The sequence below is a fragment of the Cygnus olor genome, chromosome 2, assembly GCF_009769625.2.
Source record: "Cygnus olor isolate bCygOlo1 chromosome 2, bCygOlo1.pri.v2, whole genome shotgun sequence".
NCBI lineage: Eukaryota > Metazoa > Chordata > Aves > Anseriformes > Anatidae > Cygnus > Cygnus olor.
The window spans coordinates 74695598-74714559 of record NC_049170.1 but is presented as its reverse complement, the minus strand read 5'-3'; the positions used below and the strand labels follow the sequence as shown (position 1 = coordinate 74714559).

Sequence of the window (18962 nt, the reverse complement as noted above, 5' to 3'; positions counted from 1 at the left end):
AGGCCTTTTCGTCTAGCTGTTTCAATTAGTACGTCCAGCACTTTTGCAACATTGCAGTTTTCCTGGATGAAACGATTTTGTCCTCACGCATTAGTGGTGATGCTTCTTAATAAAGCATGTGCTTTTCAGAGTGTTTTTATTACTATTGTTAGTAAATAAGCCGAAAATAAAAGTGTGCAGAGCTGGAAATTTACGTTTGCCCCTGAAATTTTACTACGAGCACCCTCTGGTGGCTGATGCCTAAACAACGCTCTTTATCTCTCCCCCTTCACAAGGAGTTGTACATGTAATTACAATACTGAGCATTACCGTAATGGATGGAAACCCTTTTTCCTTTGATTTTTTTTTTCCTTTCAACTACTGTGAGATGCATAGGCATATTTTCCCAAACAAAATAAAAATTAAGATACTAAAAATTGTGTTAGACATAGAAGAAAGAAAATGCATATAAACATGCTGCCTACAGGTAGAATTTAAATCAAACTAGTCAACCATATGTGTAATATATAGAAAGACAGACAGATATTGAGAGAGAATTGCTAAGACCCTTACAGCTGCATTGGTTTGGATCTAGCATGTAGAAGAAATTAACACGTTAGGTGGGTAAAGCATGCATATCTTCTAATCTGTTGTTTAGATCTCATCGTTTAATTGGATTATTTGTCTGTTGATTTTGCACAGGCTCCATGTTTTTAATCAGATATGCTACATTCCTTATCAAAAATTCTAAAGAATTACATTTATCACTTTCTCACAGGTATCTTCCATTTGAAAGTGCCCGAGTCCTCCCATGTTGGTTCTGCTATTGGAAGGATCAGAGCTGTGGATCCTGATTTTGGGAAAAATGCAGAAATTGAGTACAACATAGTTCCAGGGGATGGAGGAAACTTGTTCGACATTACAACAGATGAGAACACCCAGGAAGGAGTCATCAAACTGAAAAAGGTATGTGGCACAGACGGGGTGCATGTACCCATGGCTTAAACGAGAAACTAGGTAAGATAATTAAATATTGTGCAACTGTACACAGTGAGTAACACACAGTAGTTTGTAACTTTATTGGAATGCTTGTTTGTGATCTAAGTCTTAAAAGAAATTGGAATTTAGTGCTTCATTTCATCTGCAGTCAAGTATGACTGTTCACAAATAGTATCTGTATTAATGGTGGAAGAGTAATCCTTATCTCTGTCTAGAAAGTATAATTTGTCTTTTATGGAAAATTTTCCTCCTAAAACCATGAGAGAAATCACCCAGTTTAGAGCATGATATCAAAGAACAATATTTTATGTTTGGGATCATATATTTCATTTTAAATTTTAAGCATTTTATTTTGAATATTTTAATGTTATGCTTATTACTTTAATAATAAAATTGCTGTTCAGTATTTTAGTGAACAGAGATCTTACTTGGGGTGGATGAGTCCCAAATGACCACAAACCCACATCCTACTTCCAGTCTCCTACTAGTGTCTGAAATGGATGCTTTTCAGATGCACACTGCATCTCAGCTGCTTTAGTGTACTAAAAAAAAAAAAAAAAAAAAAAAAAAGTCAGGATTACTGAGTTTATTGATTTTGAAGATGGAAAGAATAAACATTATTTGGAATGTGGTGATTAAAGTACTCAGCAGGAGAGGTCCAAAGAAAGTAGGGGCAGTCCCATTTTAACCAATGGCTAGCTTCTGAGCCCAGGCATGCACATCTACACCAATGATCAACAAGGCTGAACCACCAGCTCACTTTGCAAGGCCAGGCTATGCATTATAGACAGCTCATGTTTGTGGGTGTGGTTTTTGTAAAATAAGCACATCTGGGAAACAACATTTACAAGGAAGTAAGGACTATGGATGTGTGTATTAAGATAAGCTTTAGAAAATGAGAAGCTTTAGTTGCAATGACAGTTAGAATTTAGGTGCTGAAATTTCCCCCAGCTCTGGCCATGGATCCGTGTTTGCCTTATATTCTATCTAATGACCTTTTCCCCTCTGTGAAGATGACTCAAAAATAGCTCCATTTGGAGCAGTCAGGCTTAGCAGCTGTGTGCCCCCCAGGACGCACTGCCAGGCGGAAATGGCAATTAGTGGGAGCCACTGAGAAATAAATATTCGAGCATCAAGTGTAGATTTTTGATAGGATTTAGTTCTGCCTGAGTTGGGCCTAAGCCTCAGCTGTGCTCCTTGTTTTTATCCACTGCAATGGAGTTTTTCAATACTGATGATTAATGTATATACATATCAGGCTGTATAGGCAAAAATACTCAAATTAGCAATACATACTCAAACAGCATGTATATAACGTGTTACCAGTGAAGAGCATCCACATATGAATTACCCTGATACAGTTATTTTAGGACCAGCACAGGCAAAATGCCTGGTCACTTCTGAGGCTGCTTAATGGGGAACTATATATCTAATTGACCTAGAATTTGAGTAGGGGGAAGGGATAAATGACACAACAAATGCTATATGCAGATACTTCAGAGTTGTTCATTGTATTTTGTTAATTTTTTTTAGTCTCTTCAGTAATAATATACACCATCTTGGAAACTTTAGGGCACTTCTGCAATAGCAGAAGGCTCCTGTAATTAATGTCAGTTGATGTTGCCTTATATAAATGCTAGAACTTTGTCACTGAACAGGAGGAAAAATTAAAAAAAAATAAATCCTAATCCCTCCTTAATCTTCTTCATCGCAATGAGCCTGGAGACCAGTGACAGGCTGTGCAGGTCAGGGAACTCCAGCTTTGTTCTATGCAGGAGCATGGAAAGAAGATAAACCCATCACATGGATCCTCCAGCAAAGAATGCCTCTATACAGCCCCTGCATATTGCCCTTTATGTTGTTTTTTTTTTTTTTCAAGGAAAAAGTCCCATTCACTAATCTTTAAATGGTTAAGTGTTTTAAGAAATTTTGGAATTATCCAAAATCCATCCACCTGAGTTCCATGCTAGATCCCAAGTTAATCAAAAGCAGTGCAGAACCTTAAACTATTGTTAATTCGTCTTGTAATTCTCTACACTTGTAATAATAGCACAGATGTATTTTCGTGGGTTGCAGTTCTCAGATTTTCAGAAGTGCTGGACATTCACAAGTCTGTAGAAACCTATTAAAGTGCGTGTGACCTGTACCATACAAGCCTGCAACAGAGTTATTCACTTGCCTGCACAGAAGTGATTTCACATTACAAGGTGTTCAAAACACTGATTTGACTTTGTGGGATTATGTAAATATTTACATTAGGTATGTACTTAAGTACTTCTTTAAATCAGAGTCAGTGAATGAATAGGACCAACACTATGAATTATAAATAATATGTAATATTCAGTCAAAACCATTAATTAAAAGTGCCACATGCTTTAAAAGCAAATTTGCACTTCTTTCTGTATCACACGTACTCTGACATTGTACGTAGTGCAGTAGTTCAGCATTGAGCCATTTCAAGTGCATCTTTGTCCTTTATAAAGTTTGCTTTTATTTTTCCTGAAAATTTTGTTGCAGACAGAAACTGTCAGTCAGTGCATTGATGCTTTTTTAATCTGTTGTTATGCAAGAAAACATGGAGATGTTTCTATATCAAAATTGAGAAAACTGAATCCTTCCTGGACTATGTTTATTTTTGGTAGAAGGAATACTTGCTGACAAAAATTGCACAAGCCAAATGGTTCTTTTCAACACTCTAAGTGAACTGTCGGTTGCAAAAGCTTGTTTACTGCATCTCAGACGTTAAACAGGCACAACCAACCAAAGCTATATAAGGTACATATCTTAAATAATTCATTTGGGTTGCTAATTTATTTTCATGCTATGATCCAATATAAGCCTGATTACTACTACTCTTGTGCTATTTACATATTTTCAAATTGGAATAGATTTCATTATATTCTGCTAAACAAATGATCCAAATGCCATTTAGCACCACTGTGTGGTTAGTACTGTAATAGCTTTCTCTCAGTCTCAAAATAAAAAGGGAAAATATTTTGAGCAGAAGGAGGGGGAAATGTCTGGCATTGATATAGTGCTGCACATGGTTTTCTGTGAGAGTAAAAAATAGTAGGCATAGAATGACCAGTCTCCCCTTGTGCAGATCTGTCCAATACTATGTTTGTCACGTTTTATGCTTATATAGTCATGCTTATCTGTTATCCTACCTGGGTACTCCAGGAAACAACAGCAAGTGTAAGCTGCAAGTAGTGGGGTGCCAGATGAGACCACTTCCTCCGGACTGGTGTGTGGTGGGCACAGGGTAGCACTCCTTGGAATGGGAGGAAAATTCATCTGTCCCAGACCAGCTCCTGGTTTTACCCAAACTGATAAGAAATCTTTGATGACTTCATCCAACAGAAAACATACATACATACATACATACATACATAAATAAATAAATAAAGTAAACAGCAGGATGTAAGCTTCACTGAACAGTTGGCACTAGGTTTATTAAACCAAGGATGAGTTTACAGGATCAGCCCACAGCCTCTTGTTTGGCTCAGCATGAGTTAATCCAGAAATTGAGCAGGGTTCAAACACCGAGCATGGCTCAGACATTATTTCACTAACTTGTGCAGAGTGTCTCGAAAAGCCAGGAGAAAGCTGTTTTGGGGCTTCATCTGGTATAGTCCTGTAGCGCTGCACCATACTGGGTGGATTCCTGGTGTGGGTCAGTGGATGCTCAAGGGACTTGTGGAGCCATTTTTGTAAGCCTTGTAACACTGCTATCTGGCCAGGTGACAAAGCTGTATCCCTGAAATCACAGTATGTCAAGGAGGGCGTAAGTACTTAATGATGAGGAAAAGTAGCTTGAGTGATGAGAAAATAACAGAAATTTGGGGAGCTGACAAATAAACCCAGTAGCTGCATGGAGGTATTTGGACTATATACTTTTTCATATTCTCAGGGGCTTCTTTCACTTTTAAAAAGATTTTAAAGCAAGTAGAAGTTTGCTGAGTAAGCTGAGTTTTCTTGCCCATGGGACAGCAAGTGTATGTGGTACCAAGACATCATGTAAGGGCAGCCTGACAGCACCTACACAGCGCAGTGGTGAGCACAGGGCAGGCTCCTGACATGCCTCAGCCAGAATGTCATTGCTGCTGCTGCTTGCTTTGCTCACCCACCCCTTAATTCTCCAAAAACACAGAACACCCCCTGTAGTTATGTGCAACTGTCTGTCTGTCATCATAACTCACAGCTTTGTGTGAATGAGAAACGTGGCAGATAGTTCTACATTTTGAGGAGGAAAAGCAGGCTATGTTATGTTCCTCAGTACAGGTAGAAAGGCATTAATTGGGTACAGATGCAATCATAAAGATCATAGTAGGCACAGAAAAGAATGACAAAACCAGTATAGAAGGGAGATCTTCAGCCTGTGTAGTTTGCAGACAGAGTGAATGGGTTCAGCTTTTCCTGGAACAGTGAAAGGCAGCTACAGAAATGAGTAAGATATGGTGATGTATGGGGAAATTTACCTTTTGGACAGATGCTTGTATCCACTTGTTCACTTCAAGTACTCCACCTGTTATTTTCTTTCTTTAACCTTGCAGTCAACTCTTGATTATCCATGGACGGATTAGCTAGACTGAGAGATTAATCAGACCTAACCTCCCTTTAATGCTTCTAGACAGATGCTGAAAGCAGGGAGAGCGTAACACAGCCTGCTGTGTGCAGTAGGCCATGATCTGCTTGTTGTGATTCAAAAGCTGTCCCTGCTCTCCAACAAAATCTATTTACAAGTTTTGCAGTAAATTTAATACTGTCTTTACTATAAAATGTATACAGTTTACATTATCATGTTCTTGCTTTATCATACCTTCCTCTTCCTCCATCCTCTTCCATACTTGAAAAACAAACTGATCCCTCTCTTGAAAAAGAGACACAGGACATTGGCAAAAGGCTCTATGTTTTCTTATCTGGAAATACGGATATTTCCTCAGATCTCTCCAGTAAAGAAAAAAAAATCAAATGAAACAATACATAATATCAAAATTATTTTCCACTGTCTTTGTCTGAGCTACAGATATCCAAGGCAAACTGTGCACACCTCTCACCTTGATGATAAGAAGTACCTCCTACTCACAGTGTGCTTCTTTTACTCACAAATTAAAAAATATATAATGAGAACATTCATTATAGACTCTTACTCAAGGAAAACACCTTTGTCCCTCTCCATGCTACTCATATTCAGCAAAAATTGTTTGCCAGATTGTCATGAATAACTGGAAGCATCTTCTTTGCCTATGTGCTATACTCTAAATATGTCACTTCAACTCCTCCTCAAGCAGAAAACAGGAGAGACCCTGACATTGGTTGACTTCTCCCCTTCTCCAGTTAAATAATATACATATATTTTCCCCACTTCCCGTCTAATCTTGAAGCACTCACTTCAGATTTGGTCAAAGCTGCAGCACTTGCTGCACATCAGATTTGGTCTACAGAACTCATTTTTTTTTATTCTGTATTCTCAACTCTGAAATTAATGAAAGTTCCTGTTTTATCTGGAGCTTCCTTTAATTGACTATGCTGTATAATATCAACTATTTACTATTTAATGTTAATACTAAAACCCATTACAGAAATACAATTACTGAAATATGTCAATGCACAGTGAACAATCTGGTTGCCGGCATTTCACAAATATGTACGAGCTCAGCCCATCTTCAAGGGGAAAGCATTGCCAGACTTTTTGACAAACACGAGACAGAGTTGTTGCTGGTATGAAAACAAGCCTAAGTTAACATGCACTTCCTCTCAGCACAGAACACCGTCCTGCTGCCCGTAACTATCCGTAGGTCCCAGGGCTTACAGTCTTACCCCAAATTATGGCTTTTCCATTGGTGTAGGTATGGGTCATGAATGTCTGTATCGCAAACAGCATTGTCGTCTCTTATGTGTAGATAAAAAACAGAAATTTCTGGAGTTTCCAGTCCTGTCTTTTTGTGAAGACTAAACTGTCAGGATAGTTCTTTTTTTGCCCTAGCTGTGCTTCTCAACAGAACTTATTTTATCTTTCAGCCCATTTTTCTGTTTCAGTTCTTTAATTATATCTACATCTACATCTACATCTACATCTATATCTATATCTACATCTACATCTACATCTACATCTACATCTATATCTAATCTATCTATGGATATAAAATACAAAATATATATAAAAACCACAAATGAAATACAAAATACAGTTACAGCATTTCTTCATTTCTGTCTGGAGTATGGACAACAGTAATATTTCAAAATAAACTTATTTCTAAACCAGAGCTCTATGTGATTTCCTAGTCATACTAAATAAACCTGTTCATGGTACTTCCTGAGTTGCAAGAGAAAGTGATTTGTCTTTATGTATTATTTGATTTGGGGATTTGTGGATTTCCTTTGCCGCACACAGCTGTATATACACTGATAGCACTTTACTGTACAGCTGTATAGCGCAGCTAATAAACACAGCATAGAAAAGGAGCATAAGAGCTAGTAGAGGGGCCAATGACATCTATTCTGACACTGGCACTTAGAATATCAATTAGAAGGACACATATAATTGTTGAATGGCACATAGCTAATAAAAAGCTCCCTTACTTTTAACCATACTACTGCTTACTGTAGAAAAAATAATATATTTTCTAAAATAAAAGCCTTATCAAACTTTAGTTTCTGAATATAATCATTTTTATAGAAGAAATAAGTATTTCTATTGTTTTGTGGGTTTTGTGTTAAATTTTTATTTAAAAACAGCAAACAAAAAAAATTATATGAGGTTATTCCATTGAAATCTGATTGGTTGAAAGAAGTTTCAGTAACCTTGGAGATTTATTTATTTATTTATTTATTAAGAATGGGATATTCTTACTAACATTATGCTGGGTTTGTAACCTTAACAGCATTCCAAATTTTAAATTAAAATAGGACTGGGCACTATCAGATAAAATGTTGTGTCAACCGCTCATTTCCTTCACAACTCTCAGTGGTATCTATTAAAAAAAGAAATAAAAGTAATGGTATTCTAACATCTTTGAAACTAAAAAAAATAAAAAATAAAAAATGTGGGGTTTTATTGTTTGTTTATTTTGTTTTGTTTTGTTTTCTAAGAGCTAGGCAGACTTTCCTTTTTTTGTTGTTGTTGTTGTTTTCAGGCAAACTCCAATCATATCATACAAATGCCAAAATTTGAAACTGTCAGTAGCTGTCCGTATGGCTCAACTATGCAAAAATGGGAACAGAACTGATCAGGATATGGTCTCCCCACAGATGCAATCCTTTTAAACCATACTCCTTTACTGCATGACATATGCTGTACAAACATTTTCATTTTGAAATTACATCCTAGGTTTATTGTTTGTAACCTTCCCACCTTTCCACAAACACTTGAGCTGCAGTTTAGTCTTACGTATGTTAAAAGGCTACATCCTGCTATTTTGTGGGAGTCTGTCACTGATTCCTTGCTCTGATGATGGCTCAGCACTTTCAGCCTGTCTCTTCTTATTCTGAGTACCATCTGTGCTTTGCATACTGTTTAACCTCTAGCTATATTGATCTGTCCATAGAAGGACAGAAAGAGAGAATTGGTTGCTCTGAGACTACAGTGGAAAACATTTTCCCTTCTTGGGGTCAATCTGGCTTTTCAAAAATATACCATAGCAGTGCCCCATAGTGCTGGGGAGAGAGAAGTAACGCAGCCACTTTATCAGTTTCCTGGGTTTCTGTGCTGTAAAATATGCCAGCTTGAGCACACTGATGCCTGACTTGCCTGAAATCTTACTCCTTTCTGTCCATCCCCAGACAAGGACCTTGTTCCCGTTACATCATGAAAGTTGTGTGCTGGGCACTGCCAAGGACCATGATCTAGTACTTCTGCCTCTAAGAGTAACTCTGCCTGCAAGGACCACATGTATTATGGCTCTTGATGCTTGCACATCTATCTGCAAATACACTCATAGATCAGAGGAGTCATTTTCTTAATGCAATTTGGGAGTATATGGACAAAGCATACAAGGCATCAGATAGAATTAATACTTAATTGGGAGCTTAGATTTCTTGCTTTTTGTGTTAATCTTTATCTCTAGCTTAGCCCTCATGATTACTTAGACTTTTTCCACTCCAAACCGGTTCTGTAAGCTCCAGGATTTCTCCCCCTCCCTCAAGCATTTTTTGAAAAGTTGTTAGCACTTTATATAATCTGCTGGAGAAGGGTTTGGCTTGGTTTGGTTTCTCACTCTGGGGGAATTTTTTTGGCAAAGCATAACAACGAACATGAGTAGTATAGAAACTCAAAGGACAGTATGACAACAATTTGGATAGTGAAGCAGCATGCCTTTTTGTAGCAAAGGCAATGGCTTAGAGTTTCATCACTGGGGCACAAGATCTTCCACATTTTATTTTGTCTGTATCTTCTTAGCCTTAGCTGCTTCTTCTTGTTGTCAGTCCAGTCATGAAGCTGCAACTCATATTGGCTTTTACTGGGAATTTAGTCTGTAGAAGGATGGCTCTATGTGGTAGTGGATTGGTTAGTAGCACTTGGCTTTCAGGCTTGATTATTTCTAGGGCATATAGACTTGGATGGCTAATTTTAAATCCCCAGCTCAGAAAAGACTGGCCATGCAGTCTATTAAAATTATAATGTTTTTCATAAGGATTTTAAACCATTATGCTAGCTGCTCAGCTAATGTAAATCAAGGTAACTCCATTGATTTTAATGGAGCTACTTCAACTTAGACTAGCCAGGCATCTGGCCAATTATGTCCTGCTGTGATAAGGACAGAAAATAGCATAACTTAAATCTGTACTATCTGTGAAAAATGACTGGAAACACTGTGGTAATAATGGCTGGAGGAGAAAAAACTGACAGACATTAACGTATTCTTGTTCCTACACTGGTGATCCTGCTCTCTTTTCCAGATAGCATATCCTTCCCGTCTGAAAATTTCTAACTCGACAATTATAGGGAAGAGCCGCTAGGTGGCAGTATTGCCCAGACATCAGGAAAAGATTCCTCACTAAAATTAAAAACATGAAAGCCACAACGCAGCAAAACCCTTTTTGACAGAAAATAAAGCTTCTTTGTCTTCTCAACTAAATATGACTTCATTATGGTATCGAGATGATTACTTTTCTAAAACCAAAGTTACTAAATTGATGTACATTGACACAAACCCACGTGAAAACAATCTGATTGCAGAAATTTCCATCAGAAATCAGAAAGGTACAAATGCTGTTATGATGCTTTCAAGATGTTATAAGTTACACCTAGGATCAGAAGGCAGAGTCAAAGTTGGCATTTTCAACATATGTGCTGCTCAAATATATCTTGTGGATAGCAGTTCACTTAAGATAACTATTTAATAGGAAAACCAGATCAGGTTTGAATTCATGTTGCAAGCCATACCTAAGTTTGGTTTGACCCACCAGTATATATCAGAGTTTTCATTTGGGCTCCTTTCTATCATTGTCATAGTTCTCTGAAATCTTTCTGTGCTAAAAGCAGTGCAAACCTTCTGTTTAATGACCTAGACCAGCTGGAGATGGCTGATTGTCTGCTCATGGGAGTTGTGAATGCCAGTCTCTGGCTAACCTGCGCAGAGCTAATTTGCAAGATGTGAACCGTAGTCAGTTAGTTTCAGACATCTACAGTGTAACTGTTTACATCCATGTCAGTCATCCTGATTTTTTTAATGCAGAGAAACAGTTGTTTCCTGGACATGATTCATCTGGCCTATTTCAGAAACCACCTTAGCTTGAGGTTTATTAAAATTGTTCATTCCTCTTCAGTGACTGCAAAACCAGGTTAGATGATTAGCTCAGGAGCTGAAGTTTACATTGAAGACATCTTAAGTTATGTCAAATTCTACCAAAGTGATTTTGCAATGTTTAATTTTTAGTCAGATCTTATATTTAGCCTTCGTTCTTTCCACAGCCATTAGACTTCGAAACAAAAAAAGCATACACCTTCAAAGTCGAGGCCTCCAATCTCCATCTTGACCATCGATTTCACTCAGTGGGTCCATTCAAAGACACTGCTACTGTGAAGATAAATGTGTTGGACATGGATGAACCTCCAGTTTTCAGCAAGCCTATGTACACGATGGAGGTCTATGAGGATACTCCTGTGGGGACCATTATCGGTGCAGTGACAGCACAAGACCTCGATGCTGGCAGCAGTTCGGTTAGGTAAGAAAGCTTTTTCTCCTTCAATAACTTTCAGGCAACCCAAACTGCTGCTGACACGGACTAGGTGGCAAAGAGCTTAGTAAGAAGATGCAAATTGTTCCAAGTCTGTTGCTGTAAGAGGTAACTGCTGCTGAAAAATACTGAAAAGAAATGCTCGTTTAGGTGGTTTATCTGGAAAAATGCATTATATGCTGGCAGCTTGTCATCATACAGAAGATCATACACATTACCATGCAGTGACATGGCTTCAGAGATTGTGTCCTGTGACTAAGGAAGTAAAAGATTGTTTTGTCTGATGTCTGGGACTTCCAAAAAAGCAGCTCTGACATACAGTAGTGAAAAAGGAGGTTGTCTGTACTACGTCTGTGTTGCCTCAACAAGTAACAGTGAGTGCTTCCCCTTTCACAAGAACCACTCAGTCTTCACTTCTGGCAAAGAACAAATGCTTTAATAAATAAGTGCTATATCTTTCTTGGCTAAGGTGCTGAGGAGGTGACTACTGATGAACATGGCTGTGTTCAGCAGATTTCAGCACAAGCAAACTCCTGCCAGCAAAACCCCCCATTTACTGATATAGCTTATTTTCTGAAATAAAAGGTAGAGGGGAGCTGTTATGCATATGTAATGTATTGACTTTGCTGACATATTTCCAGCCACATTAGAAACCGTAAAGTGAACCAGAGTTATGTACCAATAAAGAAGCTCCTGTGCAAATATGGTGTAAGATGTAGGGAGTCATTACACATATTTCCAGTACCAATCCATGCTGAATTTACCTGACTTCAGGAAATATTTTTAGTCCCAGACTGTAAAGAGCAATATTACAGACATAATGGAAGTAATCAATCTTTAAATGTTAATGTTTATCAAATGGGACTATGATAAAATGATGAAATGTCACTCATGGCTACTAAGTGCATGTACATTCATACATATAACCATTCAAAGTATGTATTCCAAATAAATTGATTACAAACATAATTTTGACTTTTTAACATAATCCATGTTTATTAACTATGCATATGTTGACTCAGTATTTACATTCTCAAAATGTACAGTAAGTATGTTAGATGACGTTGTATTCATATGCAAGAATTTAACACATGAGAGTGGGTGTCTATCTCCTAGTTAATTGTTGCCTAAATCTTACTAATGTTGTTTGCTTCACTTTTTTAAAAAAATACATCCTTCATTATTTTCTAATACAGAAGAGTATTTGGTCATGGAGCTGTGACACATTCCTGCCTTGACAAAGGATTAAAACATTCACCAACAAAGACTTCAGTGGGAGCCTTTTTCCCTGGTGTTAAACTATGAAAATAGCCTCCATGAAGACATTATTCTGATGAAAACTATATTGTCTTTTGCAATCAAATAGCAAGCCCTTTAATCATTATTGTATTTTTTTCATATGACAGCAGAATCATTTAAATATATAACCACTCCTCAGTGGAAGTTTTTTATCTTACAAGTCCTGCTAGGAGCATCAAGCACTTTAGCTACTGAGTCTACATCTGCAACTACAAGGTGGTTTCTCCATACACAGATTTCATTAATACTAAATCCTAAGCCATTTGGAGGTGTCCATGACTGCGTTTTTTAACCCTGAAATCATTCAAATTCTCATCTACAGTTAAAAGACCGGGAATATTATAAAATACTCATGCATTTCAGGCTCACTGCTCTACTTGCTGACCATGAGCACTGACAAACTACAGAAGTGCTCCCAGGGTTACTTTTTAAGAATTGATTCTGCTGGTTCATGAGTGAAAAACATGAACTGTGTTAGATATTAGAGACTTCTTAGAGGTACCCATTCTTACCCAGAAGTACGCCATACATTGAATTCAATGGACTTTGAAGGTGCTTTGCTTTAAGGGCAGGGATTTGTTCCAGTAAGCCAGCTGACATGCTGCTAAGATTAATCTGCAAACCTCTCAATGCAGCTCTCTTGTCCAGCTTTGTAAGATCACTTATTTCTATAAATTTTCATAGTTCACTCATGAAATCTCTTCCTTAGCTCTCATTTATCTGACAGATTTGATTCTCCATATTCAGCTTGATCTCCTGCTGTTTGAATTCAGTGATAATCTTTTTGCTAATTTAACACATTAAATCATGCCCTGGAAGAACCTACCCGTATTTAAATGCTGACCAAAAAAAAAAAAAAAAAAAGTAGTTATATGCAATTATTAGTTACTGATGTATTAGCGATCAATATTCCATGAGCTTTATATCCTCTAACTGGAGTCAGTGACCAGAAGTTAGAAAAGCATAAATTTCTTCAAAAGCCTTGCATGTGATTACAACTTTTAAATGTATCTTGAGCAATTATGCTTTCAGCTGTTTAAAATGTAGATTGCCTCATAGATGTAAAGAATGGCTCCATCATTTTTATCATGTTTTAAAGTAGGAGTCTGAACATCTTCTAAGTAAATATGCCCTCTCAGCAGACATGAAAAAGCAAGTAATGTCCTCTGAGGCAACAGCACATACCATTTTCTGTGTGGAACAATTTCTCTACTAATTAATTCATTTTCTCTGAAATATTTTCCTACAGCAGTTTTGACATTAAAATGCCCATTAAAATAAGAACAACAAAACCAACAACCTGCCAAACAATAAAGACTGGGATAAAAGACCAGTCTGAACTGTATGCAATAGAAGGCAAAATTCTGGGCAACAAAGCAGGCTAGAACAGCTCACGTGAAAGCACTAGTCACAGCAACTTAATCCATGTCACCAGACAGAAACTTTAGCTCTATTATGCTAGACATAGAATTAGTTTGGACATATGGTTTAGACATATGAGGAAGGGGGAGATAACAGCTAAGAGTGAAGGCTGGGTTCTGCTGTTAGTAAAAGGAAAGTATTTAGCTGGAAGCCATTAAAAACATTGAGGTTTATATTCTTTTTCTCTTTCCTCCTGTAAGTGGAATCCAGTTATAAGGAGAGGTCAGGAATTTTAAAAAGTTTGTTTCGTGGAATGGTTTTTGTTAGAGATGTTGAAATGAAAGGGCACAGAGTGCACATTCATTAAAAAACAGGAAATTAAACATAGAGAAAAGGGGCTGCAGGTATTCAACACCTGCAAGGGTGACTGGCTTTGAAGCTGTTTTGGAACATTACCTCACTGCACGTGATTTTCAAATGGTGTTAAATTTGGAGTTTATGTATCTCAGGAGAGCTATTTGTTCCATTCCTATTTTTTCCATAGTGCTGCAAGAAATGCTCTGCACAAATGTTAAGATGAAGTCCCATGCACTTTGTAGCCATCAACAATCCCAATGTACTTCTGAAAGTACATGAACGATCTTATGTTCCTCTCAGACTCCTCTTGTTTATGATGGTTACAAGCTGTCTAGAAGTAAAATAAATAAATAAATAAATAAATAAAACAAAAACGGTGTTGAAGTACTCATGGCAATGTACGTTATTTATAAATATACAAATGTTTTAAAATTCATTACTTCTGGTGCAAGGGATTTTAAGGCTTTCTAAAAATCACTTCTACATGCACATATACGTTAATAATGTTAGAAATAGCTATCTAAATAACAAGTACAAATGGATGGCAAAAATGGAGTTATATGCAGTGTTGTCTAGAATAGTGAACTTTATCTAACATTGTGTGTGAAGTTCAGCAACTTCGCACCAACACCTTTGAAGTTGTCAGGTTTCCTAGGAGTTGATCTTCTGCCATAAAGCGTGAAAGGATTTTGCCCCTTATGTGAGCCCCAGATATGACTCCAATTACAATGAGTTTCACATTCTGTGCCACAACACTGCCCTTCAGATCTCTGCTTGACTCAGGAGCTTTGCTTTATAAACAAGAACCACTGAAAGCAGAAAAGCTGTGGGGACTGTGCATTATCCTGTCCAAGTCTAGAGTCATGAAGCTGTGATATTAAAAAATAAATAAATTGTGTACTAGCCACAGGTCAGTCTTGCCCTCAGTATCATGGGGACAAGACTATATTCCCAGCATGAGCTTCCAAAGGAAAAACCTTATTTATTTTCTGAACTAGGTCACTGTGGTCCAGAAATTTTTATTGTTAGAGTCTGATTTCCCAGTGCAATACTTTGTCAAGTAAAGACTAAGAAAATACATTAATAGGTTTCTTCCTGAATCTTAAACTCTTTATCATAATGTACAAACACAAGCAAGATGAACTAGTTACATATGTCACAGGATACTTGACCTTCTAATCCCATAATTATTCTGACTCTGTGTGTGTGTGTGTGTGTGTACACTTTTTACTCTGCTGTTTCTTCAAAAAGAAAAATCCCATCCCATGACATCAAAATGTCTCTTATAGTTACATACATACATACATAGAAAGATTGGAAAGTCTAGTTCCAGCACCCCCAGCCTCTTCATTTAATAACAGATTAAGAGAGAACTATTTCTGTCTGTATGGTATGAAGTATGGTATGCTATAAAGGGACTTTGCCAATTGGTATTGCACACAAACGATGACGGGACTCAGGAATTTTGGTTCATTTTTAGTGTCTCTGTTGAGTTCTGCACTTTTTGTGCTCTGTCCCCCCCATGTGTTTCTGTCACCACTCTAGCTCTACTCCATCCTTTTCCTTTGTTTGAAGTCCCAGGCTCCTCAACTACTTTTAAGAGCTCTCTATTCCAAGTTTTAATTTATCCAGTCTAACCAATTCAAATTCCTGCACCAATGCTTCTCAGCTCCTGCTCCAGATCCCTCACCAGCATTTTCAATCCTCCTACTGTTTTCCTGTATCTCCTGTGCTCTGCCAGTCTTCTACCAGTCTCCTATTTCACAGTCCATCTTTATCTCTCCCACAGTTAGTTTCTGCCTTTTTCCTCCTGTACCAAATCCCATTAGCTTCATTAGCATCCCACTCTACTCTCTTCGTTTCCTGTGCCAATGACAGACATCTTTTTTGATCTCAGTGGCTTGATGTATTCTTTCTCTTTGTTCCTGTTACTTTGATCTTGTTTCTACATCTCTAGAGACAGGGTTTCTGTCCCAACATTTTCCCTGAATCTCAAGGGAAGGCTGACGTATTTGCTCTTTCCTCATCAGCCTCCCTAATTCCCGGTGTCATTTGGCTCAGGGAGCACTCAGGGTGCTAAACACGTTGTCGCTCACTTGACCCCGTGTGATGTTACAGCATCTTCACTGGGAACAGACAGAGATTTTTGCTGAAAAACAGTATCTTGTCATTTTAGAGCACATACAGATTAATTCTGCAATCTGTGTGGGTTTTCACAAAACTGGTGGGAACACAGAGCAAAGGTGAATGTTTTCTGTCACAAGTCATAAAGTTTGTGCTAGAGGGAAGTTGGACGTTTCCAAATAGAATATTGCTAGGATTCTTTTGACATGCATATTTTTTCCTAGATCTACTTCTGGAAGTAGTTGCAGCTTGAAATTCTATTTCCGAGGTCCAGCAAGTCAAAAGCAACTCAAAACAAGGTTTAAAACTGAGAAAGGCCAGTAACCTTTACTTATAGTTAGTAATTTCCTAATTTACTGATGCCTGCAAAGAACAGTAAGTGATCTTCAGTTGCAATTATATTAAGTTACTGAATGTCAGTCAGGAGCTTGGAACTAAAAGTATGTGTAGCTCCAAGAAGTTTAAGCACTACTGCTTTCAGTGATTAACCTGTTTGAGAAAGAATTGAATGCTGAAAATAAAGAAAAGTGCATTCATCTCCAAGGCAGAAAAAAAAAGAACTTGGCAGGAAAAAATTTTAAATAAATTGAGAATAGCTAATAAGCCAGAGGGAGAGAAAAGGAGCAATATGACCATAATAACTGATTTTCTTCACAGCACTTGTACCACCTGGTGATGTGATTTTACAAAGCCAGTTCACATCCCAGAGGCACACACTGTCATTTTACTTCAGCTCAAATAACAGCCTTCCTAATTTTGATCCACAGCTCTTACTCCTAATTTCCCCAGCAATGGATTTATCAAGCATTCTAAAAAGCAACTGTGAGATTAAAACAGAGGTTTAATGGTTGCAGCCATGTCACCTCAAGCTATGAACCTCTCATGGCTTGACACTGAGAAAATTATGAAGAGTCAGGCCTCACACCAAGACCTAAAAAGAACTTAAATGCTCCAGGGAAGAGCGTTGGCTGGTTATCCTGAACAGTTTTACACAAAGTCAAACCTTAAACCTTATTCCTAATACAAAATGAAGATTGCCAGCATTTTTAATTACTGATCTGACACCTTTTTCCAAAACAATAGCTATTTTAACTACTGAAATGTAGGCAGGTTCCAAGTCCTTTCAATCTGAATTTCTCCTTTAGCTCTATTTGTAAATATTAGCTCTATTTTCCTGTCCTATAATGCTCAAGATTATTGCTATGATTAAATACGTATTGCGTTTGAGCATGAGTTTCTTATGTATTTGGTCATTTATTTCCTTTCAGGCTCATTAAGTTTAAACCACAGTTTTCTTTCTGAGATGCACATTTTGGGATCTATGTGTGTGGAAAGTTCAGTCACATCCTGACTGTAGATGCAGACAGATCTCAGATGCTTCCATCTTTTCTAAGCTGGAAAAGACAGTGTGGCAAATAATGGCATAGGATCATCTCAGATAGTTGGATGTGAAAAGAGCAAATATAATTTAAATACAATACAGAAGTTCAATATGGCCAAACAGAAAAGAAATGCTGTAAGCATTTATGTAAATATCAAATCTTCAGATTTATCATAATGGATCAATTTAGGCAGTAAAACTCAAAAACATATGCTGTGGAGGAAACACAGTGCAAAAAATCCAGCTCACGCGGGAGGAGGGCAGAACCAATTCTAGATGCAATTGATGGGACCTGATGTGGCTCATGTAAAGGCCATCAGTCCACAGGGGAGTAAGGAGGTGCTTGCCTTACCTAGCACTGTCTGCCTGGGACCCTCATGAAATTCATAAAACCTTTGAAAAAGTGACACCATAATGATACTGTTCTCTCTGGATTGTGGGTTCCTTTACATGTGCAGAGGACTGAGCAGGAGAAAGAATAAAGGAAGGTGTGGCAGAATAATCCTGAGTAATCCCTTACTTTATTAGTGCTTCACCAAACCAGGCTCGAAGCAACAAGGCAGCCTCCATCCAGTTCCTGACTGCACTGCGTGCTGTCTCTTGCAGATCAGCTGACAGCCCCGGTCAGTCCCAGCTATCCTCCACTGTGTGCTGCAGTTTCCTCTGGAGTCAGCATGACTCTGTTTTGTGTTTTTCCTTCGACTGTCTCAGCATCAGCATTTTGCTTCTGCTTTATATATATATGTATATATGTAACGGAAAGATTTATTCAGATTTTGGTATCCAAAAGATACAGAGCAGAGCTAATATTTGCATGATGCAAAAGCAAAGCAATCAAAGATTATTCCTGTTGAATTTATGCTGCTAGGCTTGCATTCCTCTACAGTGGCAGTGCCACTTCTTGCCTTTGTACCTTACCAAAAGACAAATGTTTCAGGTGAGGCAAGGGACCCAGGCAACATAACACAGCTTTGCTTCTCAGTCTTACCCCCTGGTGTTTGGGTCGCATGCACCCAAGTGCAAAATGAAGCGTTAACTTCTGAACATCTGAGGGACTAATCCACATCCCTCTGACCCTTCTCAGCTTTTTTAGGGTTTTGGGGCAGGGGGGGTCCTTTTAGCCTCGTTTGCTCCCCATCTTTCTGTATTCCCTCTGCCCGTCGATAGAGGTTCGGAGATGCATCCAGATGCCCACCCCAGCATGCCCTTTCCCCACCAAACACAGCACCAGGTGCGAGAAGCCCCTTCCAGCCCTTGGGTGGTAGAGCAGCAGAGCACAGAC

General features: G+C 38.1%; 1 protein-coding gene across 4 annotated transcripts in view; it reads left to right on the top strand.

Moving 5' to 3' along the window:
- Positions 1-18962, top strand: part of CDH12 (cadherin 12) — a 542156-nt gene that overhangs the window by 496824 nt on the left and 26370 nt on the right. For all 4 annotated transcript variants that reach the window (XM_040548890.1, XM_040548889.1, XM_040548887.1 and 1 more), the window contains 2 exons: positions 758-945; positions 10892-11145. In XM_040548890.1, coding sequence (XP_040404824.1) covers positions 758-945; positions 10892-11145 — 442 coding nt within the window. The remainder of the gene's footprint in view (positions 1-757; positions 946-10891; positions 11146-18962) is intronic.